A 22,608-nucleotide genomic window follows, 5' to 3' on the forward strand; every position below is an offset into this window, starting at 1 on the left:
ATATTCAGTAACTTGGAAATGTTCATGTATCCACCCCTTGACCTGCCGAAAGTAACCTGGCTGTAAAAATGATTATGTACCAGTGTTGTACTAAAGGCTGTCATTACTTATGCAGCCCATTATTTTTTTCTTTGATATTTTAATGTAATGTATGTCTTGTTGTGGAGGTTTGTTTTAAAGGGAATAATTTGAGAAACTTGAGAATATAGAGAAGCCCCTTTTTAAATATATATATCTATATATCCTGTCAGTCACAATGGCACGGAGAGAATTAAAATGTGTAAAAGCCCAAGATGTCGATTTTCCATATCCACTGTAAATATACTTTATTTCCATTGCTCTTGTGTTTTTGTTTTTTTGCAACAGTGTTAAATATAAGGATGTGAACTTGATGGCTTCTTTAGAAATCATTCCTTTTTTTTTTTTTTTTTTTTTTATTTAGTATTTTATCTCACATGGTTTCTGTTCATTCATTCAAACTTGTTTTTTGTTGTTATACCGACAGAAGCCCCACAATAGCATCTGGATACACTTACAGGTGGAATTGTCATAGATATTGAATATATGCAATACAGAAATGAATATCTTTGCCTGAAAAACAAAGTTGCGTGTTTCTTATGCCAAAATGCTTAAGAAGTAAACATGGCATGTGGAACGATAATGTAGAGATATTTCCATGTTGGCTGAAATTAGTTATGAACAAATTTTTTTCTTTTGCACTGGTCCAAATGAGTTTGTAGCACTTAGGCCAAAGTCACATGAATGTGCAAAATGAATAGAATGGGAAGGGATTGGACCCTAGTCTGTGAAGTCTCTCTCTCTCTTGTGAACTTGAGTTTTCATGTGTTGTGGATTTCTGTCCAGTCTTTTTCAAGACGAGAACCAAACAGCGGGCGGGCTTGATCCAATTGTACACCTTTGCTTTACCTGAACCATTATTCTCTTGTTTCAAACTACATGGCCTGGTTCTAGATACAGTGACATTTGGACACATTACAAAGAAATAAAGGTGAAAAAAAAATCTACACCAAAAGATGTGTGAGAACATCTGCACAGCTACAGTGTTGGGTTTATTACATGTAAAAATTTGTGACCTGTTTGCATTTGACCAGTACAACAAGTAAAAGATGGATTGATTTGCAAGGCAAAAGCCTTGAAGTACCTTGTGGTTCAGTAATCTGACTGCAGATCCTCTGCAGGTCCTGTACATGTGTGGTTAAAGCTCACTCCGTATCACTTCTTGAATTTTTTTCCTCTGAGGCAGACTGATGCTTGTAGCAGACATTTTTGTGTTTTGTCTTTGTAAATTGAATTGAGGCCTTGAAGTACATTTCAGTATCACCTGATAGAGAGCAATCAAAACAAATGTATTTTTTTTTCCATACAGATCATAACTATTGATCGTATCAGATTCTGATTGATGCATATATTAAATCTCCTACTTCATTCACTTGTGATGTTTTCTCAGTCTATTTGTATTGCCTATTTTATTTGTAATCTGCAAAAATTAAGTGATAACATTTTTGGAGAGTAGCACGCAGAGTGCAGCGAGTGGTGTTACAATGCTGATGCAGATACCAATAGTTTCATGAAGCAGCATCATTATGCTGCTGGATGAAGAGTTGCAAGATGTTTTGACAGGACAACTCGGCTCTGAAAGTATTTTAAATTAACTTTGTAATTCACTGAGGTCCTTTATGGTTCACACACCCAGTTTTGAACAGTTTAGAGTGTTTTGACTAAAAATGAACAAGTTCTTAACCTGGAAAAGTTTTTTTTTTTTATGCAAATGGTTAATCTGTGATGACCCCTTGATTATGGGTCCTGCACAAAAGTGGTTGGACCACGTCTGGTTCACATAACCCATGGCGTTAGTTCGAGAACCTGTCCCTGTTGGTGCCTGTGTGTTCCTTCAATCTCTTTCAACGCTGAAGGCATTAAGATTAATTTCCCACGTATTTGGTTCATTTTATTTTCCTTTTTGTTAGAATTGACGCGGACGTAGTGCAGCAGATAACTGAAACAATCCTACAAATGGTGATAACAAGCACCAAAGTCGGCACAAATACTCCTTTGACGTTAATCTTGTGACAAAACTGACGAGCCACTTGAATTTTCAATAGGCAGGGGTCAATTGAAAAATTACACAGGGCTCAAAATTACAAATGCTCCAATCAAAATGAAAACTCCACTACATTATTTGATCATAATTCCAAAGAGGTATAATTTGGTCTATCTATGACTGAAGGTTCAGGAGTTATGAGGTAAAAACAGCAAAAAATGCATTGCATTTCATGGAATCGCTATAATGTAGTGTAGTTTCCAATTTGATTGGTGCATTTTGACCGCTACCTGGCCGCCGATTGAAAATTCACGTGGATAGCCGGTTTTGTCAAGAGTTAATGTCTAAAGCCTGGTTCACACGACAGGATTTTAAAATTATCTTTAGGTTTCCAAAACCTGAGAGACCACACACGTGAAGATAAAAAAAAAATAAAAAATCATGGATCTAACAGGTTTGGTCGTACAGTGTGTGGTGTTCAGCCACACGGTAATAACAACACCACACACGAACATTTACAGTTCAGACAGGAAATCTCGCCAAAATCTCTCGAGATTAAACGTGACTTCAGAGTAAACAAACGGAGGTACTTTGTGGACTATTTAAAACAGGGAAAAACGATTTTAAAAAAAGGAAAAGGAAAGCCGTTCTCTAAAGAAGTGGAGACAGCGCGACCACCGGACTTTCTGGTAAGTCAGAACAGTCAATCAATCGATTCAATCAATTGTATTTATATAGCGCCAAATCACAACAAACAGTTGCCCCAAGGCGCTTTATATTGTAAGGCAAGGCCATACAATAATTACGGAAAACACGTAATTATTGTATTATTACAATAATATTGTAATTATTATTACAATATTAATAATTGTAATAATTATTACAATTATAAACAAAACAGCTGTTTTGTTTATTTTCAAAACAGCTGTTTTGAAAATAAAATCAAAACAGCTGTTTTGATTTTATTTTCCGCTCCGTACGTCCGTCACCTCGCTTTCTGATTGGCTGCACGTCACATTCAGCAGGCTGTGTGCTCGTTTGTGGTCGGAGGACACAACACACGCTGTGATATCGGGCCAAAAAAAACCAACATGTTGAATATCCCCGATTTGCGATCGGAGCGCTCCTGACGCCCTTCCGAGCAGATCAGAGCGCTCTTAACCCACCACACACGACAGGAATATCTGATAAGATTATCTTTGACGTCATCACGATTGTCGGGGCGTCCTTACGATTGTCGGAAGGGGAAGATCGGGTCCGATATCGGCCTAATTATCCTGCCGTGTGAACCCGGCTTAAGGAGTATTTGTGCCGACTTTGGTGCTTGTATCACCATTTGAAGGATTTTCTTCTTTCTCTTCGCTGCTGCACTAAAGGGGCGCTGTTGTAAGAATGAATGACTGAATGCGCGTCACTTTTTACCCAGCAGCCTGTGCGGCATTTCCCATAAAAGGTCCTTGCACCATTTTTCTTCCCTCACTCTCGCTGTGTCAAAGGTATGTTCATTGTTACTCGTACTTTAAAAGAACGTGTTGCTTTTGCTTACTTTTTTTTTGTTTGTTTGTGGGTATGCAAGATAGTAACTTACATGTGAAGATGTACTGTTTTATTTCCCTCAGACTTGGGCTGATATTTCTGCAGTTAGCATTAGCAGGCCTAGGCCACGTGCTTCAGCGCGCGTGGTGACAAAACCGTTCAAATCGTGTTGGTTTTATGGTACAAATAGCACAGTGTACTTTGTCCCATGTGCATATGATGAAACAAAATGTTGGTAGGGACATCTGAATAGTTGTGAAGAATGCCAACATTTCTGATCACATGGGACGAAGTCATTAGATTGATGGGCGCTAGTAAAGCTAATGTATTCCAGTACTGTGCTCTCTGCTAATATTACTGATAATACTGCTTATATATTCGGAAATCAACATTGCAGAAGTGTTGCTGCGGAACTGGAAACCTGCAATCTGAAGGCACAAACTGAGATAACGAGTGCAATTTTAAGCAGAAACGAGGCGTTAATCGGGAATGACGCATGCGCAGTGAAGGCAATGGGACCAATCAAATTGCGACCAGCATTCTGCGTCATTGCTGCTTGTTAATCCATTTGTGCTTTGCAAAATATTCTGGTTTACAGTTCATAGGTTTATGGTGTAAAGCTTGGCTAGCTGGTGTGATGGACAAACATCTGAGCTGCTGTGACTTTTTTCTGTGCAAGCAGAAGTAGTGTCATTACACCTTGCCTTAAACTGTTGCGTATAGCGGTGCTGGCCAAAACTCAGGCATGTGGGAATTGTTTAGTGTTCTGCAAAATGCATGCCCAAAATGTCTGTAAATTTGTCCATGTGTGGTGGCAGGCAGCATAGTAATTTCACTATGGCAATGCGGTACACGCTAACGGAACTATAACATAAATATGGACATGGTCACTTTCAAGACTTGATTTTGAGCAATAATTTAACTTATATTAAATGTTGCATTGTTTCAGTAGTGCTATATTGATTTTATAAATGTGAATTCTTTTAGGGTTGACGTGATGCCTTCAAGTCTACAGTTTTTAGATATTTACCCGGTGAGTAATCTTATTTTAACCAGTGTTTTAACTTAATAGTCTGTGATGATTTTAAATGTAAGAGTAGTGGACAGAAGTCATTTCTGAGCAACATCTCACTGAGACTTCCATAGCTGTTGAAATTGTTGACCATGTATAGCATAAGTACTAAAATAAGATTTATTCACAGGTTCCTGAAAAGCCAGGATGACATTAAGCTGGGGAAGGTTAAAGGTGTAAGTGCTTTACTCTGGCAGGAGACATGCAAATGCTTCTACATGGTGTTCAATAGCTGTGAACTGATTCATAAAATTATAGCGGTGTATCGATCTACAAACAAAAAAACCTTGTTCTCTGAAAAATAGTAACTTTAAAAGCGGCTGGTGTGGTGAGTGGCTTTGGTTTGCCACTGGCTGAAACACTCCAACAGAAGCATTTGGATGACTCCAGCCTACACGTCTGTGCTGCTATGATGACATTTATTTGCTACTCTCGACAAATTGGATGACGATGCTGCAACCACCATAGTAATGTCTGAGGCGCACAATCTTAAATATTCTTAAAAGCTGAAGATGACTGTTTTGATGACTGCTGCCCTCTTCCCCTACAGATGGGGTCCTATTGGACCAAGAGATGGGTAGGACTCATTCACTCTTTATTTTTGATGTATAAACTGTCTGTGATGAATTTTTTGAAAACAATGGGAATCTCTCTGAAAAAGAGTGAAAGATTTCTTATTTTTCTGATGCAGTTGTAGAAATGACAAATTTGACTTCACATATTTTGGCCTCCATTAATGTTTTGCGATTCCTTGTAGGTGACCAAAGATCGGTTGCAGGTAAGTTGACAACATATTAGTTGGTTTTGAAACTGGTCAGAATCCATGATGATTGCATAGTTCAGCAGATAACTGTGACGATGTGTCTTTCGCTCCTATCTGATTTACTGGCCTCCATGGTCTGCAGGGTTCTTCATTGTGTCAAGATTTCTAACTGCTCACTTTTAATTTTCAGGGCTGAAGTGTCTGGACTGTGAAGGTGTGTTTAAAGTCTGAGGTGCTGGATAATACTTTGTGATGCAATGATGATTTCATAGTTCAGCAGAATAAACAGTGATGAATTTTCTTTCGCTCCTATCTGATGTATCAGCTACAAGTGTCCTGCAGAGTTCATAACTATATGCTGGATACTAATGAACCCTTCTCTCTTAGGCGCACACCCCTTTGTGTGATCAATGCACTGCTGGCAGCTTAATGGTAAAACTTTAAACTTTTTTTCTTTTTTGTAACTTCACTAGTGTCAGTTGGGTCTCATTCTTACTTTGTATTTGTAGTTTTCAAGATGATCTTCACAGCATTGCTGGTAGGTATCATTGTAAATGGTTCAGTGATACAAACTGATGTGATGAGTTTGAATCAGGTCACTGATCCAGTTGAAGAACCTTGTTTTCTGATCTACACTGCATTCTACTGTAATGGGAGCTTCACACTGGGCACAAATTTACTGCCATTTGCTTGCAGGACGAGTGCACCTTCAATCTAGACGCCGTCATAGAAATGTGGTAAGTGAAAGCATGGCTGAAGGACCTCTAGACGAGATTAGTTTTCCATGGGGAGGTGGACTATTATACTGCTACTCCATTTATGATGGATTTGAAAGTGAAAATTCTCTGTATAATTGTCAGGGATGTAAGAGACTGCACTACTGTTTATGGTTCCTTTAGCTGCTAAAAACGCAAAAGTATACAACATTAAACAAGATGATTATTGAAGCAGGGGCAGCTTTGCTGACCCATTAAGACACCAGAATAGTTAAAATTGCTGATAATTATGTAGCTCCTCACCCCATGTGTAACTAATCAATCTGAATAAAGCAGTTGGTTCCTCAGATCCTGAAGGCCAGTTAAATTTATTTTTCAGCTTGTATTTAAAAAAAAAAAAAAAAAATATTGCTGACTGGAACCAGATGGGCTTGTAGTGCCGCATTTCATCCAGCAGAGGGCACCATGTATTGTAGCGTATCCACCCAGTGGGCCACTGACCTTATTGCATGTTAAACATTGAATTGTGTGGACCATTTGCAAGCCCAACTTGTGATTTGGGGAGTATGATTGCCTGTGAACTAATGTCTCGAGGCTTCACACTTGACAATCATTCTAGTCCTACAAATTGGCCATGAATGTGAATAACTCTAAGGCACATTAATAACTGGTGTGGAACTGACAACTGGATAAGTTGCATCTTGTTGACACAGTTCCTGATTTCAGGACTTCTGCCAGGCTTGGTGGAATAACCCTGGTCGGCCCTGCTGATAACTTGACATCGTTGCATTTTAAAAAGGCCTTCTGAGTCTGATCGGTGCACATTTTGTTGTGATCTCTGTAGTTTGGCCTGTGTGATGACATAAAGTACTGACTCAATCATGAAGTCTGTAACATTAGCTCTAGCTGATCCAGGCTGTTCAGCATTTGATAATAATGCCACATGTGTGTGCGTTTGTTTAAACTCTGGTGTTTTTAGGTGCAGGACTTGGACACATCTGTAAATGGAACTTGAGTTCTCAGGTGAGATCATTAACCCTACAGATATTAACCCTGACATGTTGTTCATCTCAAGGGTTAAGTGATGTTGAGAGATGTCTGATCTGAAGACAAATGTGGACAAATATCTGTTGCTGAGTAACCTTGTGAATTAAGCCTTGACCCATTGACTTTGCAGCTTCTACTAACATCCTCCACCTTTCCTGCCATCAGGTAAAGATGGATCATGAGAAGATGCTGTCGGAGGTAAGATATCAGTTTTTGTAGTATTGAGTCTCCACACAGGGTGGCTGGGGCTGCAATGTAATATAAATGGTGTCTTAAATGTAGTAATGTTAATACATCAAACTGACCTTCTTGAATCATGCTGTTTGTCAGTTGTCTGCTGTACTTTAATGTATTGGGTGAAAGATGATACTGGCCCACCCCCAAAAAAAAAAAAATTGGAGGTGGGGACTGCAGTCAGACATGATGAAACCTGTGGGATTTGTGCCATTTAACTTGTTTAAAGGCTCATTCAGCCTGTGATGATGAGATTTTGCCAGATGACTTCTGATTATATCTTAACCGTTCCATTTTAACTGAGGCTGTTTGTACAATGTATTTTTCTACCTCCACCCCATTTACTGTCCTCATAACTTTTTTTCTCTCTTTTTGTCTAAAATGTGCATCTCTGCAGTCCCCTTGTCCTGAGCAGCAAGTCTTTAGCTGACAGGAGTAAACTGAAGTCTGGAGTTTTCAAGGTTTATGTCTCCATGAGTTTTATTTTCCAAGTTTGAGAAACCAAAAGCTGCTTTCACTGTAACTGTAAAATTGCAAATAAAGATATATGAAAGCTTGTTGCCTCCCTTGAAGATGTCTTCTGGACAGTGAGCCACTCAGCTATGGTCAACAAGCTGCTCATGGTTCATAGTTTTCCACTTGTTTGTGTGTGGGGTTTTTTTTTTAACTGCTTTGTGCAGTTGAGGTCTGTTCTGCCTGTATTGGCTGAGGAAATGGTTTTTTGGTCATGTGACACGGTTAAAATTGACTACAAAGCATATTGCTGACATATTCAAAATGTGTGCTTGAGGCTTGTAACTAAAACTGGCCAGCTGTGTTTAAGAAGCAAGCTGATCGATAGCTGCAGCGACGTGTTGGGCTTGAGACGGGAGGTTCCTTGGTTCAAATCCCAGCTTGACTGGGTAGTGAGTAAGGGCCCTTGGGCAAGGTCCTGGATCCCCGACTTGCTCCTGGTGTCAACTGGGTGCCTTGTATGGCAGCACATCAGGGTGAATGTGAGGCATTATTGTAAAGCACATTGAGCATCTGATGCAGATGGAATAGGGATATATAAATGCAGTCCATTCCTTTACCATTTGCACTAAAGCACTTAGTGATCCACGCTTTTATAACAGCTCAGCTGGGTTACTGTAACGCGCTCTATTTTGGAGTCAGCCAGTCCTCCCTCGCACGGCTCCAGCTCATGCAAAATGCAGCCACTTGCTTAACTGGAGCACCTAACCCACATCATGGCCTCTCCACTGGCTGCTTCTGTATTTTAGAGTCCATTTTAAGATTTTATTTGTAAGTCATTACATGGTCCCACCACTTCTCTGAGCTCCTTCAACACGAGGATCCTGCTCAGTGCCTCAGGTCAGCTGACCTGCTGCTCCTGAAGGTACCGATGTACAAACAAGCTCAGGGGGGACAGCATTTTCCACTACTCCAAAACTATGGCACGAGCTTCCACTGAGCATTGGACAACGCTTCCTCACTGTCCATTTTTAAAACCAAAACCCATTTTTAGTCCTAAGCTTCTAACTCTATAGGAGACTGTTTTATGGTTTGCTTTTGTTTGTTGGTTCTAATTGCTTTTAACAATGAAATTATTTTTGCTTTCAATTGTCTTATGTGGGTGATTCTTAAACTACGGGCACTTATGTTCTTTGATCATATTGTATGAAAAACAAAAGGGGAAATTTGTTCTAGTATTTTTTTTTTTTCACCTTTTTCAGCATCATTATATGCAGCTATTGTCATTTTGTGCTTGTCCCACATCCAGACTTGATCTTCAATGATAAAAATGAATGGTGAAACATTTTTTCTAATGTTTTAAAATATCTCTGAATAAAATAAAACATAATTGGGGTATTCAATGTCATACAACTGTTGGGATTTTTTTTTTTTTAACAAAACGTAGTTGTCCGACACTATTGCTGTAATTTCCACCACAACACTAATGTCCCTAAACAGTTTGTATGAAAGATTGTTGGGGTAGTTTCTATGGAGATAAACAGTGACATCAGAGCACATGTATATAGCGCCAAATCACAACAAACAGTTGCCCCAAGGCACTTTATATTGTAAGGCAATGGTGTGGAAATTACATTTACAAGGCCAATTTGCCCATAGTTAAAGAATCACCCATATATGTCAGAAGGTGGGGGGAGGGGGGCATACCATATTCTGTCCCCCCTGGTTGAAAAGGTGGGGGGGACATGTCCCCCCTATCCCCCACCAAATTGCACCCATGAGTCTGGTTCCACCTTACTCTTACCCATGTGGAGTCACAATGTAACTTTAATACGTTGAAGTGACTGTTTGATTTGATGCTGTATATGATTTGGGATCCAGAATAAGAACAACACTCCTCTGGTTTCAGGGAATTGAACACAACAATTCCTTGTCAGGCTCAGAGCAAAGCCGGAGTATACCAGAACAGCGCCCATGACATCATATATCGCATATATGGGTCTACTACCTGGTCTGCAAGGACATGATTTCCCATCCAAATAATACAGCCCTTGGGGTAATAGAATGTCAAAGACATGAGTTCACAGAAAATATCTGCTGCTGTTGATTCTTGTGGCAAACATTGCCACTGCATTTCTTTCGCCCCCTCCACCACCCCCATTACACATCACCTTGATATGTACAGTAGATCCCTTCATGTTCTTTACATGTCTTAGTGCAACAGATAACAGAATATTTATCAAATGGTGATACAAGCACCAAGGTTGGCACAAATGCTCCTTAAACATTAGTCTTTTGATAAAACTGAGTATCCACTTGAATTTTCAATAGGCGGCCAGGTAGGGGTCAATTGAAGAATTACACAGAAATCAAAATTAAAAAATGTTCCAATCATATTGACCGTTAGCCATACAATAATTACGGAAAAACCCCAACGGTTAAAACGACCCCCTGTGAGCAAGCACTTGGCGACAGTGGGAAGGAAAAACTCCCTTTTAACAGGAAGAAACCTCCAGCAGAACCAGGCTCAGGGAGGGGCAGTCTCCTGCTGGGACTGGTTGGGGCTGAGGGAGAGAACCAGGAAAAAGACATGCTGTGGAGGGAAGCAGAGATCAATCACTAATGATTAAATGCAGAGTGGTGCATACAGAGCAAAAAGAAAGAAACACTCAGTGCATCATGGGAACCCCCCAGCAGTCTAAGTCTATAGCAGCATAACTAAGGGATGGTTCAGGGTCACCTGATCCAGCCCTAACTATAAGCTTTAGCAAAAAGGAAAGTTTTAAGCCTAATCTTAAAAGTAGAGAGGGTGTCTGTCTCCCTGATCCAAATTGGGAGCTGGTTCCAGAGGAGAGGAGCCTGAAAGCTGAAGGCTCTGCCTCCCATTCTACTCTTAAAAACCCTAGGAACTACAAGTAAGCCTGCAGTCTGAGAGCGAAGCGCTCTATTGGGGTGATATGGTACAATGAGGTCCCTAAGATAAGATGGGACCTGATTATTCAAAACCTTATAAGTAAGAAGAAGAATTTTAAATTATTTTCTAGAATTAACAGGAAGCCAATGAAGAGAGGCCAATATGGGTGAAATATGCTCTCTCCTTCTAGTCCCCGTCAGTACTCTAGCTGCAGCATTTTGCATTAACTGAAGGCTTTTCAGGGAACTTTTAGGATAACCTGATAATAATGAATTACAATAGTCCAGCCTAGAGGAAATAATTGCATGAATTAGTTTTTCAGCATCACTCTGAGACAAGACCTTTCTAATTTTATTATTGCGCAAATGCAAAAAAAAACCAGTCCTACATATTTAATACTTATATGCGCATTGAATGACATATCCTGATCAAAAATGACTCCAAGATTTCTCACAGTATTACTAGAGGTCAGGGTAATGCCATCCAGAGTAAGGATCTGGTTAGACACCATGTTTCTAAGATTTGTGGGGCCCAAGTACAATAACATCAGTTTTATCCGAGTTTAAAAGCAGGAAATTAGAGGTCATCCATGTCTTTATGTCTGTAAGACAATCCTGCAGTTTAGCTAATTGGTGTGTGTCCTCTGGCTTCATGGATAGATAAAGCTGGGTATCATCTGCGTAACAATGAAAATTTAAGCAATGCTGTCTAATAATACTGCCTAAGGGAAGCATGTATAAAGTGAATAAAATTGGTCCTAGCACAGAACCTTGTGGAACTCCATAATTAACCTTAGTCTGTGAAGAAGATTCCCCATTTACATGAACAAATTGTAATCTATTAGATAAATATGATTCAAACCACCGCAGCGCAGTGCCTTTAATACCTATGGCATTATTAGGGTAAACCAGTCATAATTGTGGACTAATTGCTGTCTGAGGTAACTGGAGTGTAAACATAATTTCTCCACTGTGAGATCAATAAAGTATATCTATAGCTAAAATGAACTGCGTCATAGTCGCATAGTTGCATTACTGACTTCTGATCATTCCTGCACTAAGCAACAGTGCTGAACTCAGTATTTTCTGCTGTTGCTCCTCCTGTGTTACGAGTGCATTCACTCACCCTTGTCTCCGTACCTCTGCTCCGTTTGCGGCCACCTGGCTCCGGTCCCTGCCCTGATTCCAACCAGTTCCTACTCCACAAGCCTGGTTCTGTTTGCACTGCAGCTCCCGGCCCAGAGTGGGCCCTGTCTTCACTCTCCAGGCTCCCTCATCCAGTTATTTACTTCTGTTGTGCATTTATAATAAATAAATCTCCTTTTGTTCATTCCTGTTCTCATCATTGCTCCCAGCATTTTGGTCCATTGCCTGTTTGGTTCAGTTCCGCCTGAACCGCTAACCTTAACATAGTCAAAACTATTCCATTTATTAATCCTATTAGTTCAACTAATAATTTGCACCACTTTTTTTTTTTTTTTTTTTTTTACCAAAATTGGAGCAACTTTAACTTCTGACGCTTGTACAAACTGAAATTGACCTTTGTCACCGTTCATAATGTTTTTACTCCATAACATTCAATCATAGTCCAAACTTCACCTTTCTGGAATCTTTGTGATTGGAAAAAACAAAAGGTACTTTTCTGATCAAGGTGGTGCATCAAAGTTAAGCAGTCTACCCACTTCGTCTTGTTTTAATTTGAGTTACAGGATAGTGTTTGAATTACAGCTTACACGGGCACAACCTGGGCTCAACGTGCCCTTTAAGTAGGAGGGGCCATCAATGGGCGGGGCTGGTTGAGTGGCACCGCCCGCCGGTCTTTCACGGAGCCGTAAAACGAGCGCTCCTCCCCTCTCCTCATCGGCCTGAACGCAGACGCTCCGTTTTGGGGTTTTTTTTTTTTTTTTTTGTGCAATGTTTGCTCTCTGGTTGTGTTTGCTGTGGGCCGTGTGTGTGCAGGCGGATTTCTTCCAGTTCGACAGCATTTCCAACGCGTCCACCTACTACTTTAATTACATTTACTGTAATATTTGGGAGGGGGAATGTCAGCCGCACCAGGACGATGCGACCCAGCAGGGTAAGAAGAGACGGACCTTTACTGCATGATGACGGCTGCTGTGGTGATGGAAGTCTAACCGACGTGTCGTGTGTGTGTGGTTGTGTTGTTGGTGTGAGTAGTTCCTATCAGGGATGTTTGGGCAGGTTTCCCACAGGACTACGTTAGCATGCTGCACCAGTGGTACTGTAGTCTGGGCCAGTGCTGCGAGTCTGGAGACTGCAGGATCACCAACAACATCACAGGTACGTCTGCAGCTGCCGGCAGAGGGCGTGCAGTCTAATCAGGAATAAAGTGCACATGTGCTTCCCCCCCCACGAAGAGAGCGCCTGTCAAAAAGAGGAGGGAAAAGAAATGCAATAAGTGCAAAGTCTACCCTCCATCACAGGGGCGGATCTAGCATCAGGGTGGGGTGGGGTGACACATGCATGGCCCTACTCAGGGCTCCAGGGACATACCCCCCCACCCCAGTAAATTTTTAGGCACCCTGCTGAGACTGCCGCTCTCATTGGACCGACATCTCTGCTGTTTTGGCGTTGTGGGATAGCTCGCGCCCACAGATTGAGCTCGCTAGATGACTTTCACCACCCTGCTCAGTGTGCCACAGAATGTGTCTCTTCCCAGTCTCTTCTTTTCAGTGCAGCTTCTTGTTCTGACTTTAACACCCAACTCTACCATCGCCAACTGTAAATGGTACTCAAAACATTCCAATCGTATCTTTCTGAACTCTTTGCGTTACTCTCTGACATAAGGCATCACGTGATAAATCTGTTTCCGGGTCCAAAGACCTGCAAATTTACAATTAAAGTTACGTCTGTATGATCCTTTTAAGGATCCACAGTTTAAGTTTAGTTTGTGTTTACAGTGTGCGCAAACCTCCGTCCCTCCCTTCTCCACCTCCGTTAACCGCATTCGTCTGTTTCTAAGGTAAGAACACTTAATGAAACTTTTTTCTTTTACTTTATGTATTTTATTATGCACAAGTAAAATATACATGTCTATTTGTTAATAAAAAAATTATTTATTACAATAAACAGGACGTTAAAGTGCAAACATTATTTCCCCCCCCCCCGAACAACATGAACAGGAAGCGATCACAGCGCACAGCAACTCCCATTGAAAATAACAGAGAAATGACCTGAACGTCTGGCATTTTTACATAAAACAAACGCAATAACAACGTCTAAAAACCCAGTTAACATATCCAGGAGAGTTTTAGGTGCAATATACAAAGAGTTTTATGTTGCCATGTTTATGCTGTTGTCCGTGTGCAATGGTTTAAGTGCAGCTTGATCAGAGCGTCTCAGGGCAGTTCTCAGTGTTAATGACAGCGTGCCCTTTTTGTTTGGACCCAGAAGTTGAAAATCACATGATGCGTTACAGCACACTTAACAACCGGATAGGTTGGGGCGGAGACACATCACTTCCAGCGAGGTGGCAGATCCGAAGATGGGAATTTGTACTTCCACGACTGGCCGCCCGATGAAAACAAGCTCGGGCTGCATTGATTGTCTGTTGAAATCAGCTGGTTTTGTTTTGTCTCTAACTTGTGTCAATCGGCCAGCTGACAGCTCTCATTGCCTGGAACAATGATATTTATACACCAAACTGACCTGAAATGAACCATTGTACATTAAATTGTCTTTATTGACGAGTCTGACCCCTTTGAAAAGTGATCAAACTACATGTATTTGTATTGATACTCTCAAGTGATTTCTCAGTTATTTAGTGGGAATTGCTGTGAGCCCCAATCCCTTCCTGTTCATGTCATTCTGGGGGAAAGTGAAGTTTGCTCTCTTAACTCTGCTTATTGTCCTTTGTTTGTGCTGTTTGTTCCAGAGTAATGTATATGTTGATGTCTGAAATTCTGTTTGCGTTTATGAAGATCCACACAGGTTGAATGTAGCAGACACGGAATATTTGAAATATTTGTTTTTGGAAGTTTTCAGGGGTCTCATGTATGCAGTGTCTTATAAATGTTATGAAAGACATAAAAATTTACATTTTGGTCGTATAATCTTCATTTGCAGTTGTCATGTGGTTTCTCCATGTTGTTTTGATTGCAGCACCTCTGTGGTCTTAACTCTGGATTATGGGATATCTTAATAGGGCAAATATGCACAAGAAATCATGCCACTCAAGCAGCAATTGTGACATTTCATAAAGTCTGTTTCTCAACACAATGAAAATATTCTGCACATTTCCTACAAAAACTAAAACATTCCCTCTCCAGAAAAAAAAAAACTAAGCCAACCACAATGGTTTTATGAACCTGCCATCCTGCATTTAAAAGTGTTCTACACAGTATGCAAAAAGTGGAAAAGTCCAGAACTGTGGTGTTTTTGCACAGTAGCATTGCAGTGATTATCAGTGGTTTTGACGGGTGCCTTCTTGTTTGTGCAGGTCTGGCAAAGGACCTGCAGACCAAACTCCACGGACAGCACCTTGCTCAGTCTGTGGTCCTGAAAGCCATCCAGGGCTTCATCAACAACCCACAGTCCAACAAGCCGCTCACCCTGTCCTTCCACGGCTGGTCTGGCACAGGGAAGAACTTTGTGGCTCGAATTGTTGCAGACAACCTGTATCGGGACGGGGTGAAGAGCGAGTGTGTCCATCTGTTCATCGCCCCCTTTCACTTCCCACATGCCAGACTGGTGGACACATACAAGGTAAAGTCCAGCTGTGCCGAGGAGGAGTCCACAGTTCTGTGTGTACTTGCAGACTACGTGTTCAGATGGTGTTTTGCAACTCGGCCTGTGAGGGATGGCAAACCTTTGATCAGCGCTTCCCACCGAGTATCAATTCGGCTTTTATTTGAATTCAAAGATCTCTTTGGCACGTGTTCATCCACACTAGCACATCAGATTTCAGAATGATATTGACTCAGTCGTATTGCTCAAGTGCACCGGGTAAACCTTCAAAATGATCCAGATACGAGCTGCAAACGTGAACACTAATCATGACACCCCTCTGCTGGCGTTACACTGTCTTTGCAGTATCATTAATAGGTTTAATGTGGAATTACAGCAGGATTTTATCACATAAAATGAGGTTCATCATCAATGGTGATTCATCAGTTTGGATGAACATCTTAAAAGTGCTACACTGGAGCCTGAACGTTGTAAAAGTTTATAGTATTTTTCCTCTGCCAAGGAGGTGATGTTTTCAGTGCTGTTTGACCGGATTTCGCAAAAACTGAGCCAGTTTTCTTGAAACTTGGTGGAAAGATGGGGTATGGGTCAAGGATGAACCCATTAACTTTTGGAGCAGATCTGAATAAGGTGGTGGATTCTGGAATTCTCCCACCCCCCCTTAATTTTCTTTGACATTGTGAGATGGGATGATTTTTATCATATTTTCATGAATTTATCAGTTATTAATACACAGATCATTGAAAAAAAATCATTATGAATGATTTCAATAACATTTAATGTTGGACAGACTCCTACAAGGTCACTAGTTGCATTGATCACAATATGAATTTTAAAGGGGTGCATAGATGTTGGGTGAATCTAAGTTAAGAAACGGCTACAACCTGCAACTCTATTTTTTTCCACATTCTGTGAGCATACAAACATAATATTTATTTCTGATGGCATAAACAGGAAAATGATTGCCAGGTTCTCACCCAGTTTGTTGACTATTTTGCAGATTTAAACCTTTAACCAAATCAGAAAGTGAACTTTTTGAAGACGTCTGTTTAAAGAAAAGGATTTTAGTGTCTTGTCTATTCGCACAACCAGGGCCAGCTGAGGGAGGCGATCCGCGACATGGTGTTGCGCTGCCCTCAGACTTTGTTTATCTTCGACGAGGCTGAGAAGCTCCACCCAGGCCTCATTGACGCCATCAAGCCGTACATGGATCACTATGACAACGTGGATGGAGTCAGCTACCGCAGAGCCATCTTCCTCTTCCTCAGGTCAGTTCACATCCCGTGGTCTGCTCAAACTGGCTCACAGTCTAAATCACACAGCGTGTTGGTCTTTTGGTCCACATACAGTAGTGTTCAGAATAATAGTAGTGCCATGTAACTAAAAAGAGTAATCCAGGTTTTGAGTATATTTCTTATTGTTACATGGGAAACAAGGTACCGGTAGATTCTCACAAATCCAACAAGACCAAGCATTCATATGCACACTCTTAAGGCTGTGAAATTGGGCTATTAGTAAAAAAAAAAAATAGAAAAGGGGGTGTTCACAATAATAGTAGTGTGGCATTCAGTCAGTGAGTTCGTCAATTTTGTGGAACAAACAGGTGTGAATCAGGTGTCCCCTATTTAAGGATGAAGCCAGCACCTGTTGAACATGCTTTTCTCTTTGAAAGCCTGAGGAAAATGGGACGTTCAAGAGATTGTTCAGAAGAACAGCGTAGTTTGATTAAAAAGTTGATTGGAGAGGGGAAAACCTATACGCAGGTGCATAAATTATAGGCTGTTCATCTACAATGATCTCCAATGCTTTAAAATGGACAAAAAAAAAAACAGACGCATGGAAGAAAACGGAAAACAACCATCAAAATGGATAGAAGAATAACCAGAATGGCAAAGGCTCACCCATTGATCAGCTCCAGGATGATCAAAGACAGTCTGGAGTTACCTGTAGTGCTGTGACAGTTAGAAGACGCCTGTGTGAAGCTAATTTATTTGCAAGAATCCCCCGCAAAGTCCCTCTGTTAAATAAAAGACATGTGCAGAAGAGGTTACAATTTGCCAAAGAACACACACAGGATTGCTAAAAAAGCTGTTTAGACATAATAGTTTTGAGTTTGTAGCGTCAACAGCAGATGCTACCATTATTGTGAACACCCCCTTTTCTACTTTTTTTTACTAATAGCCCAATTTCATAGCCTTGAGAATGTGCATATCATGAATGCTTGGTCTTGTTGGATTTGTGAGAATCTACTGAATCTACTGGTACCTTGTTTCCCATGTAACAATAAGAAATATATTCAAAACCTGGATTAATCTTTTTAGTCACATAGCACTACTATTATTCTGAACACTACTGTATTCTGAGACAGCAGCACTTTCTTCCTCTCTTTTGAATCACTGTCTTTTTGGGTATTTCACACGTTAAAACATCTTTTTTTCAGATATGTAGCTCCAGACTGTTACAGGAGTGTAATTTGATCAAAAATAAGTCAGATTAGTAAAGTAAATGAAGCCTGGAGGTCTTATCAGGTCTCTTTGGGGGGTCCTTGGGTACCGCTTTGACTTCATGTGAAACGAGTGGTTATTTATGACGACTTGGATGAGGAGTACAGTGCACGTCTCACCTGGCTGTGGCACACAGATGGTTACTTTTGAGAGGTGAGGTGGGATGGACCACATGTCTGCCTGAGTGGTTGCCATCCAGGACCCAAGGTAGTTCCATAGTGAGGTGTATGCAGTGATGCACGGCACCATTGCATGCTCCCAGACCTGGACTGATGTTATTTGTGCCTGAATTTTGGAAAAACTTAAGTCATCTTTTGTCACTGAAGAATAGAAATGGAAATTACAACATTTTATTATTATTGACATGATAAACAAAGGTCAAACTGGAAACACCGAACTTCTCTCTCTCTCACTCTCCAGAGTGTCTTGAAAAAATGTACCCAAAAGTACTGTGACAGCACAGAAAAATCAATCAGTATTATCAGACATTTTCTGCATGACCATGTGGCTGAAGCATGTAATTTGTCTCCCCAATGCACAGTTTTTAGTTCAGTCTTTCCTTTTTGATGTTTTAACCCTTTATCTTTTACACCAAATGATGACTGTAACCTCTTCGTCTGAAGTTTCCTAAGAAACAAATCATCCATCTCCAGTTTTCCGTAAAACCACCTAGCAAATCCAAGTCTCCTTGCCATTTGCTGGGGAGTTAGTTTGCTCTGAGACTGAATTTTGGATGGAAAGAGATGCAAGTCAGCCCTTAGGATGCGTTGTACAGAACTTGACGATTTTTGTTCACTGAATTAGGGTCAACTGCAGCATTTTTCCTGCACTTTAATGTCTTGCAGAACAAACTTTAGGATTCCTGAAATGAGAAAAACACCATTATTTCCAAGTAAAATATATATTCCAACAAAAACAGCAGTAAGATGGATGACCCATGACATGTTACATAAAGTATTTTCCCTCACTGTGTGTTTACGCTGACTCTCTCTGCAGTAACATTGGTGGAGCAACGATCAATGATGTAGCGCTGGACTTCTGGCACTCTGGTCAGAACCGGGAAGATATCGGTATGGAAGATCTGGAGCATCGACTGCAAGCTGAAACTATGGAGTCTCAAGGTGTGCCGCACTGGTTTAATCAACCTAAACATTGTAGCCACGTTATAATTCAGAAGTGAAGTGTTGGAGGCTCTGATCAGTTCTGATTAGTTCTTGGCTGGGAGACCACTTAGGAACACAAGGAGCTGCATGTGTAGGACTGGAGTTGTGTCAGGAAGGATATCCGAGGTAAAACCTGTTCAAATCCAAATGTAAACCTCTACAGCTACTCTCACACAGGAGGCTTGTGTGAGGTGTGTTAGTAGCAACCATTGGCGTGCTACACTGGCTGTACGCTCACCGCCAATACCGGCAAATGCTTATGTGTGGCATGTGACTGCTGTGTCCTGGCTCGTATTTTATGAACTTTGTCTCTGTTTTCTTGCATTTTATCATGAGTTTGGAGTTTCTGAACAATCTGGTGCTTTCCAGTGTGTCACGCAGACATCAGACAGCATGTGTGTGGAGAGTTAGTGACACATAAGGAAGAAGAGACCATGTGAGTGGAGTTGAGTGGCTGCTGTCTTGAACATGTCCAAAACACTTGCCATATCCACCAGAGGCGCAGCGTTGTTTGACATGTTTGTGGCAAGTAGTGATGTGTTACGGGTGGCGAGGGCTACACACACACACCTCTAAATGTCACACACACACTTTCTGTGTGAGGAAAAAACTACAACTGGCGCAAACGAAACAAGTATTCAAGGGCTATTCTAGTGTTAAATTAAGTTACGTCATGATCATGAAGATGTGGTCGAGGTGGACTCAGTTTTTTAAATTTACATAATTTATTTATTCATTTAACAATATACTTATGTACGTATACTCGTATGTTAATTATTTTTATTGATTTTTTTTTTTTTTTTTTTTTCCAGAGGGCAAAAAGTAGATCATTAGTATCTAACATACAATTAATAATAGTACTAGTTGTACTATTCTAGTATTACCTGAAGTCATCGTAATGGTAATGACACTGTAGTACAATAGAGTTGGACTCGTTTTTTTACATTACAGTCTCATAATACAGTAAGACTGTTATTTAGATGTGTTTTGAAATAGAATACACTATTCATAACTATGTTCACTGGTGTATAATTACCTGCAACAACGGCTGGATGTGTGTTTGCCAGCTTAGAATGAGCAGTACATATCACTGATTCAACCTTTAGGGTACCACGTCCTCGTCACCAACCATCTGCCCCTGCAGCCGGTAGGAATTCCACTCTGACAGGTGTGATTGTTTTTCTGCAGTCTACGAGGTCTGTCCGAAAAGTAACGGACCTTTTTATTTTTTTCAAAAACTATATGGATTTGAATCATGTGCGCTTGCATCAGCCAAGCGTGAACCTTCGTGCACATGCGTGGAAACTCAAAACTCAAAGCCGAATGATGCAACCGACAGGCGTGAAAAAAACTCACGCATGCGCATGAAGGTTCAAACTTGGCTGATGCAAGCGCACATGATTCAAATCCATATAGTTTTTGAAAAAAATAAAAAGGTCCGTTACTTTTCGGACAGACCTCATACATGTGAATGCAGCACATGAATTATTTTTTGTCTAGTCCCCATCCTGCCAAGGCCACAGAGGTATTCACAGTCTGTCCATCTCTTGCTTTCTGCACATTTTCTAGAATTGGAGTCAACTGATTAACCTATTGATGTTTATGGTCAGATTTTGGTGATATGTGCGACATTAACTTGGTGAAATGTTGTGGTATGTGACCTCTCCAATTTTGGGGGATGCTTTGTGATTACTCCGTGTGGTCGTCTTCACAGGTGGCTTTGCACAAAGCGAGTTGATGTCTGGTCATCTGATTGACTTCTTTGTCCCCTTCCTGCCACTGGAGTATCGTCACATCAAGCTGTGTGCACATGATGCATACGCTGCACGAGGTTTAGAGACGGATGAAGCTACTCTGGATGAAGTAGCCAAAGCAATGCTTTACGTACCCAAAGAGGAGAGACTGTTCTCAGCTCAGGGGTGCAAGTCCATACCTCAGCGGATCAACTTCTTTCTCCCTTAGGAAGGGGAGATGGAGAGAGGTCTGGATGAGGTGCGAGATTGCTTTCCCATTCTTTCTGCCCACAGAGCCACGGCGGAGCCTGTTCTGTGTACTGTCCCCTACAGATACACCATCTGTCCAGGTCCCTCTGAGAAGGCCAAGCAGCAGAGCATTTCCTGTATGAGAGAAGAAAGTAGGATCGTTTACCCTGTGACAGCATGAAAAAGGTGGAAATGTCCAATGGTTAAGTGTGTAATATGATTGATATTCCTCATCTGTCTGGTTCGAATCCATCCTGTCAAGTCAGAGGTGCAGAAGACTGCATTCACAGATGTTCCATTACACCCAAAATGTGGTTCACACCAAGATTGTAAGAGGTCATAATTCATTATTTAGTATTTGCATGTCACACATTGTGCTTATGTGTATGGATTATTTATTTATAGCATTGCTATATTTGTTGTGCCACATTGATTGTTGTGAATTTGTATAAATGCATTCTTGATTATCTGTTTGCATTGTTTTAAATACAACATTCTAGTGTGTGAACTCTCTTGTAACACCCCACAGACAGGGACTGTGATACAAATGTTCACAATGTCACAATTTATCTTGTTGCATTGATTTTGATACAAGTGTGAACCAAAGGCAATTATTTTTTTGAAGTCAGATGTTTTTATAAATGTTGAACTGTGCTTTAAGCATTCATATTACCGTATAATGGTCTTAGATTTGCAGATTTCATTTGACATGGTGTGCTCAGGGGTGGTGGCCAAGTGGTTAATGCGCTTGGTTTCAGTGCAGAAGGTTCTGGGTTCAAATCCCACCCCTGCCACATTTCTCCATGTAATGTGGAGTTGCGTCAGGAAGGGCATCCGGCGTAAAACGTGTGCCAATTCAACATGCAGATCCACCTTGGATTTGCTGTGGCGACCCTGAGTGCAAACAAGGGAGCAGTTGAAGGGACTTACTTTACTATTTGACATAGTCTGCTGATGTCATTGTGTGTATTAGATTTATCTCACATTCATGGACATGAGTTAATTAATATTGGTGTGTAAAGTTTAAAATGTCACCATACAAGATCATGTGAAATTACAGTACAATAAATCATCCATAGTGAACAAAAGCAGTTTTTTTTTTTTTTTGCGCATTCTACAGTTGGGTGACAATTTTCAATATTTTATATTTCCTATATATATACTAATGGCTGGCACAAATCTCCTTTACATCTCTAAATGGTTTATAAGTGTACATTATGGCTCACAAGTACTCATAGAGGAAATACTACAATGGTGATATACAAATGGACAGCTGATTTAGTCTGTCTCACATTGAGCATAAGAAACAGTTTACAAATCCCGAACTGAATGGACAGCGCTCAATGAGTCAGGGATGCTCAGAAGACTTCAACACCTTCTGGTGAGAGACTGTAAGTGCAAGTCACAAAAGCTGACTTGTAAAAAGCCTTTCGTTTCTGCTGTTTTGACAACAGCA

General features: G+C 40.8%; 1 protein-coding gene, 2 long non-coding RNA genes and 7 other non-coding genes across 11 annotated transcripts; 9 read left to right on the top strand and 1 right to left on the bottom strand.

Annotated features, from left to right (window-relative positions):
- Positions 1-609: 609 nt before the first annotated feature.
- Positions 610-7,821, bottom strand: LOC117518551. The gene is made up of 3 exons (XR_004563020.1): positions 7,650-7,821; positions 3,012-3,013; positions 610-1,298 (listed from the first exon to the last, which is right to left on the bottom strand). It is a non-coding gene; the product is annotated as an uncharacterized LOC117518551 (long non-coding RNA).
- On the top strand, positions 3,509-7,986 carry LOC117518550. Of its 2 annotated transcripts, none has more exons than XR_004563018.1 (12): positions 3,509-3,558; positions 4,586-4,631; positions 4,801-4,846; positions 5,221-5,247; positions 5,428-5,448; positions 5,624-5,647; positions 5,821-5,865; positions 5,943-5,971; positions 6,130-6,170; positions 7,129-7,172; positions 7,327-7,394; positions 7,828-7,986. It is a non-coding gene; the product is annotated as an uncharacterized LOC117518550 (long non-coding RNA). The 2 variants fall into 2 exon arrangements; XR_004563019.1 differs by having other exon boundaries at positions 7,362-7,394.
- On the top strand, positions 3,804-3,885 carry LOC117519598. The gene has a single exon (XR_004563366.1). It is a non-coding gene; the product is annotated as a small nucleolar RNA SNORD74 (small nucleolar RNA).
- Positions 4,669-4,737, top strand: LOC117519602. Its single transcript, XR_004563370.1, has one exon. It is a non-coding gene; the product is annotated as a small nucleolar RNA SNORD75 (small nucleolar RNA).
- Positions 5,282-5,363, top strand: LOC117519595. The gene has a single exon (XR_004563362.1). It is a non-coding gene; the product is annotated as a small nucleolar RNA SNORD79 (small nucleolar RNA).
- Positions 5,485-5,557, top strand: LOC117519601. Its single transcript, XR_004563369.1, has one exon. It is a non-coding gene; the product is annotated as a small nucleolar RNA snR60/Z15/Z230/Z193/J17 (small nucleolar RNA).
- On the top strand, positions 5,683-5,758 carry LOC117519600. Its single transcript, XR_004563368.1, has one exon. It is a non-coding gene; the product is annotated as a small nucleolar RNA snR60/Z15/Z230/Z193/J17 (small nucleolar RNA).
- Positions 6,999-7,061, top strand: LOC117519599. The gene has a single exon (XR_004563367.1). It is a non-coding gene; the product is annotated as a small nucleolar RNA SNORD44 (small nucleolar RNA).
- Positions 7,668-7,737, top strand: LOC117519597. Its single transcript, XR_004563365.1, has one exon. It is a non-coding gene; the product is annotated as a small nucleolar RNA SNORD47 (small nucleolar RNA).
- A 4,627-nt stretch (positions 7,987-12,613) lies between the features above and the next one.
- On the top strand, positions 12,614-21,714 carry tor3a (torsin family 3, member A). The gene is made up of 6 exons (XM_034179700.1): positions 12,614-12,873; positions 12,975-13,097; positions 15,256-15,521; positions 16,596-16,771; positions 19,004-19,128; positions 20,885-21,714. The coding sequence occupies exons 1-6, from the start codon at positions 12,711-12,713 to the stop codon at positions 21,130-21,132; spliced, it is 1,101 nt and encodes a 366-aa protein (XP_034035591.1). The 5' UTR covers positions 12,614-12,710; the 3' UTR covers positions 21,133-21,714.
- The last annotated feature ends 894 nt before the right edge of the window (positions 21,715-22,608 follow it).

Source organism: Thalassophryne amazonica, chromosome 10, assembly GCF_902500255.1.
Source record: "Thalassophryne amazonica chromosome 10, fThaAma1.1, whole genome shotgun sequence".
Lineage (NCBI taxonomy): Eukaryota > Metazoa > Chordata > Actinopteri > Batrachoidiformes > Batrachoididae > Thalassophryne > Thalassophryne amazonica.

Excerpts from the sequence above, each read along its gene's own strand:
- tor3a (XM_034179700.1), top strand. The coding sequence starts at position 12,711 with ATGTTTGCTCTCTGGTTGTGTTTGCTGTGGGCCGTGTGTGTGCAGGCG. Across the intron at positions 16,772-19,003 it reads GCCATCTTCCTCTTCCTCAG|TAACATTGGTGGAGCAACGA; the intron begins GTCAGTTCACAT and ends CTCTCTCTGCAG. Across the intron at positions 19,129-20,884 it reads TGAAACTATGGAGTCTCAAG|GTGGCTTTGCACAAAGCGAG; the intron begins GTGTGCCGCACT and ends TCGTCTTCACAG.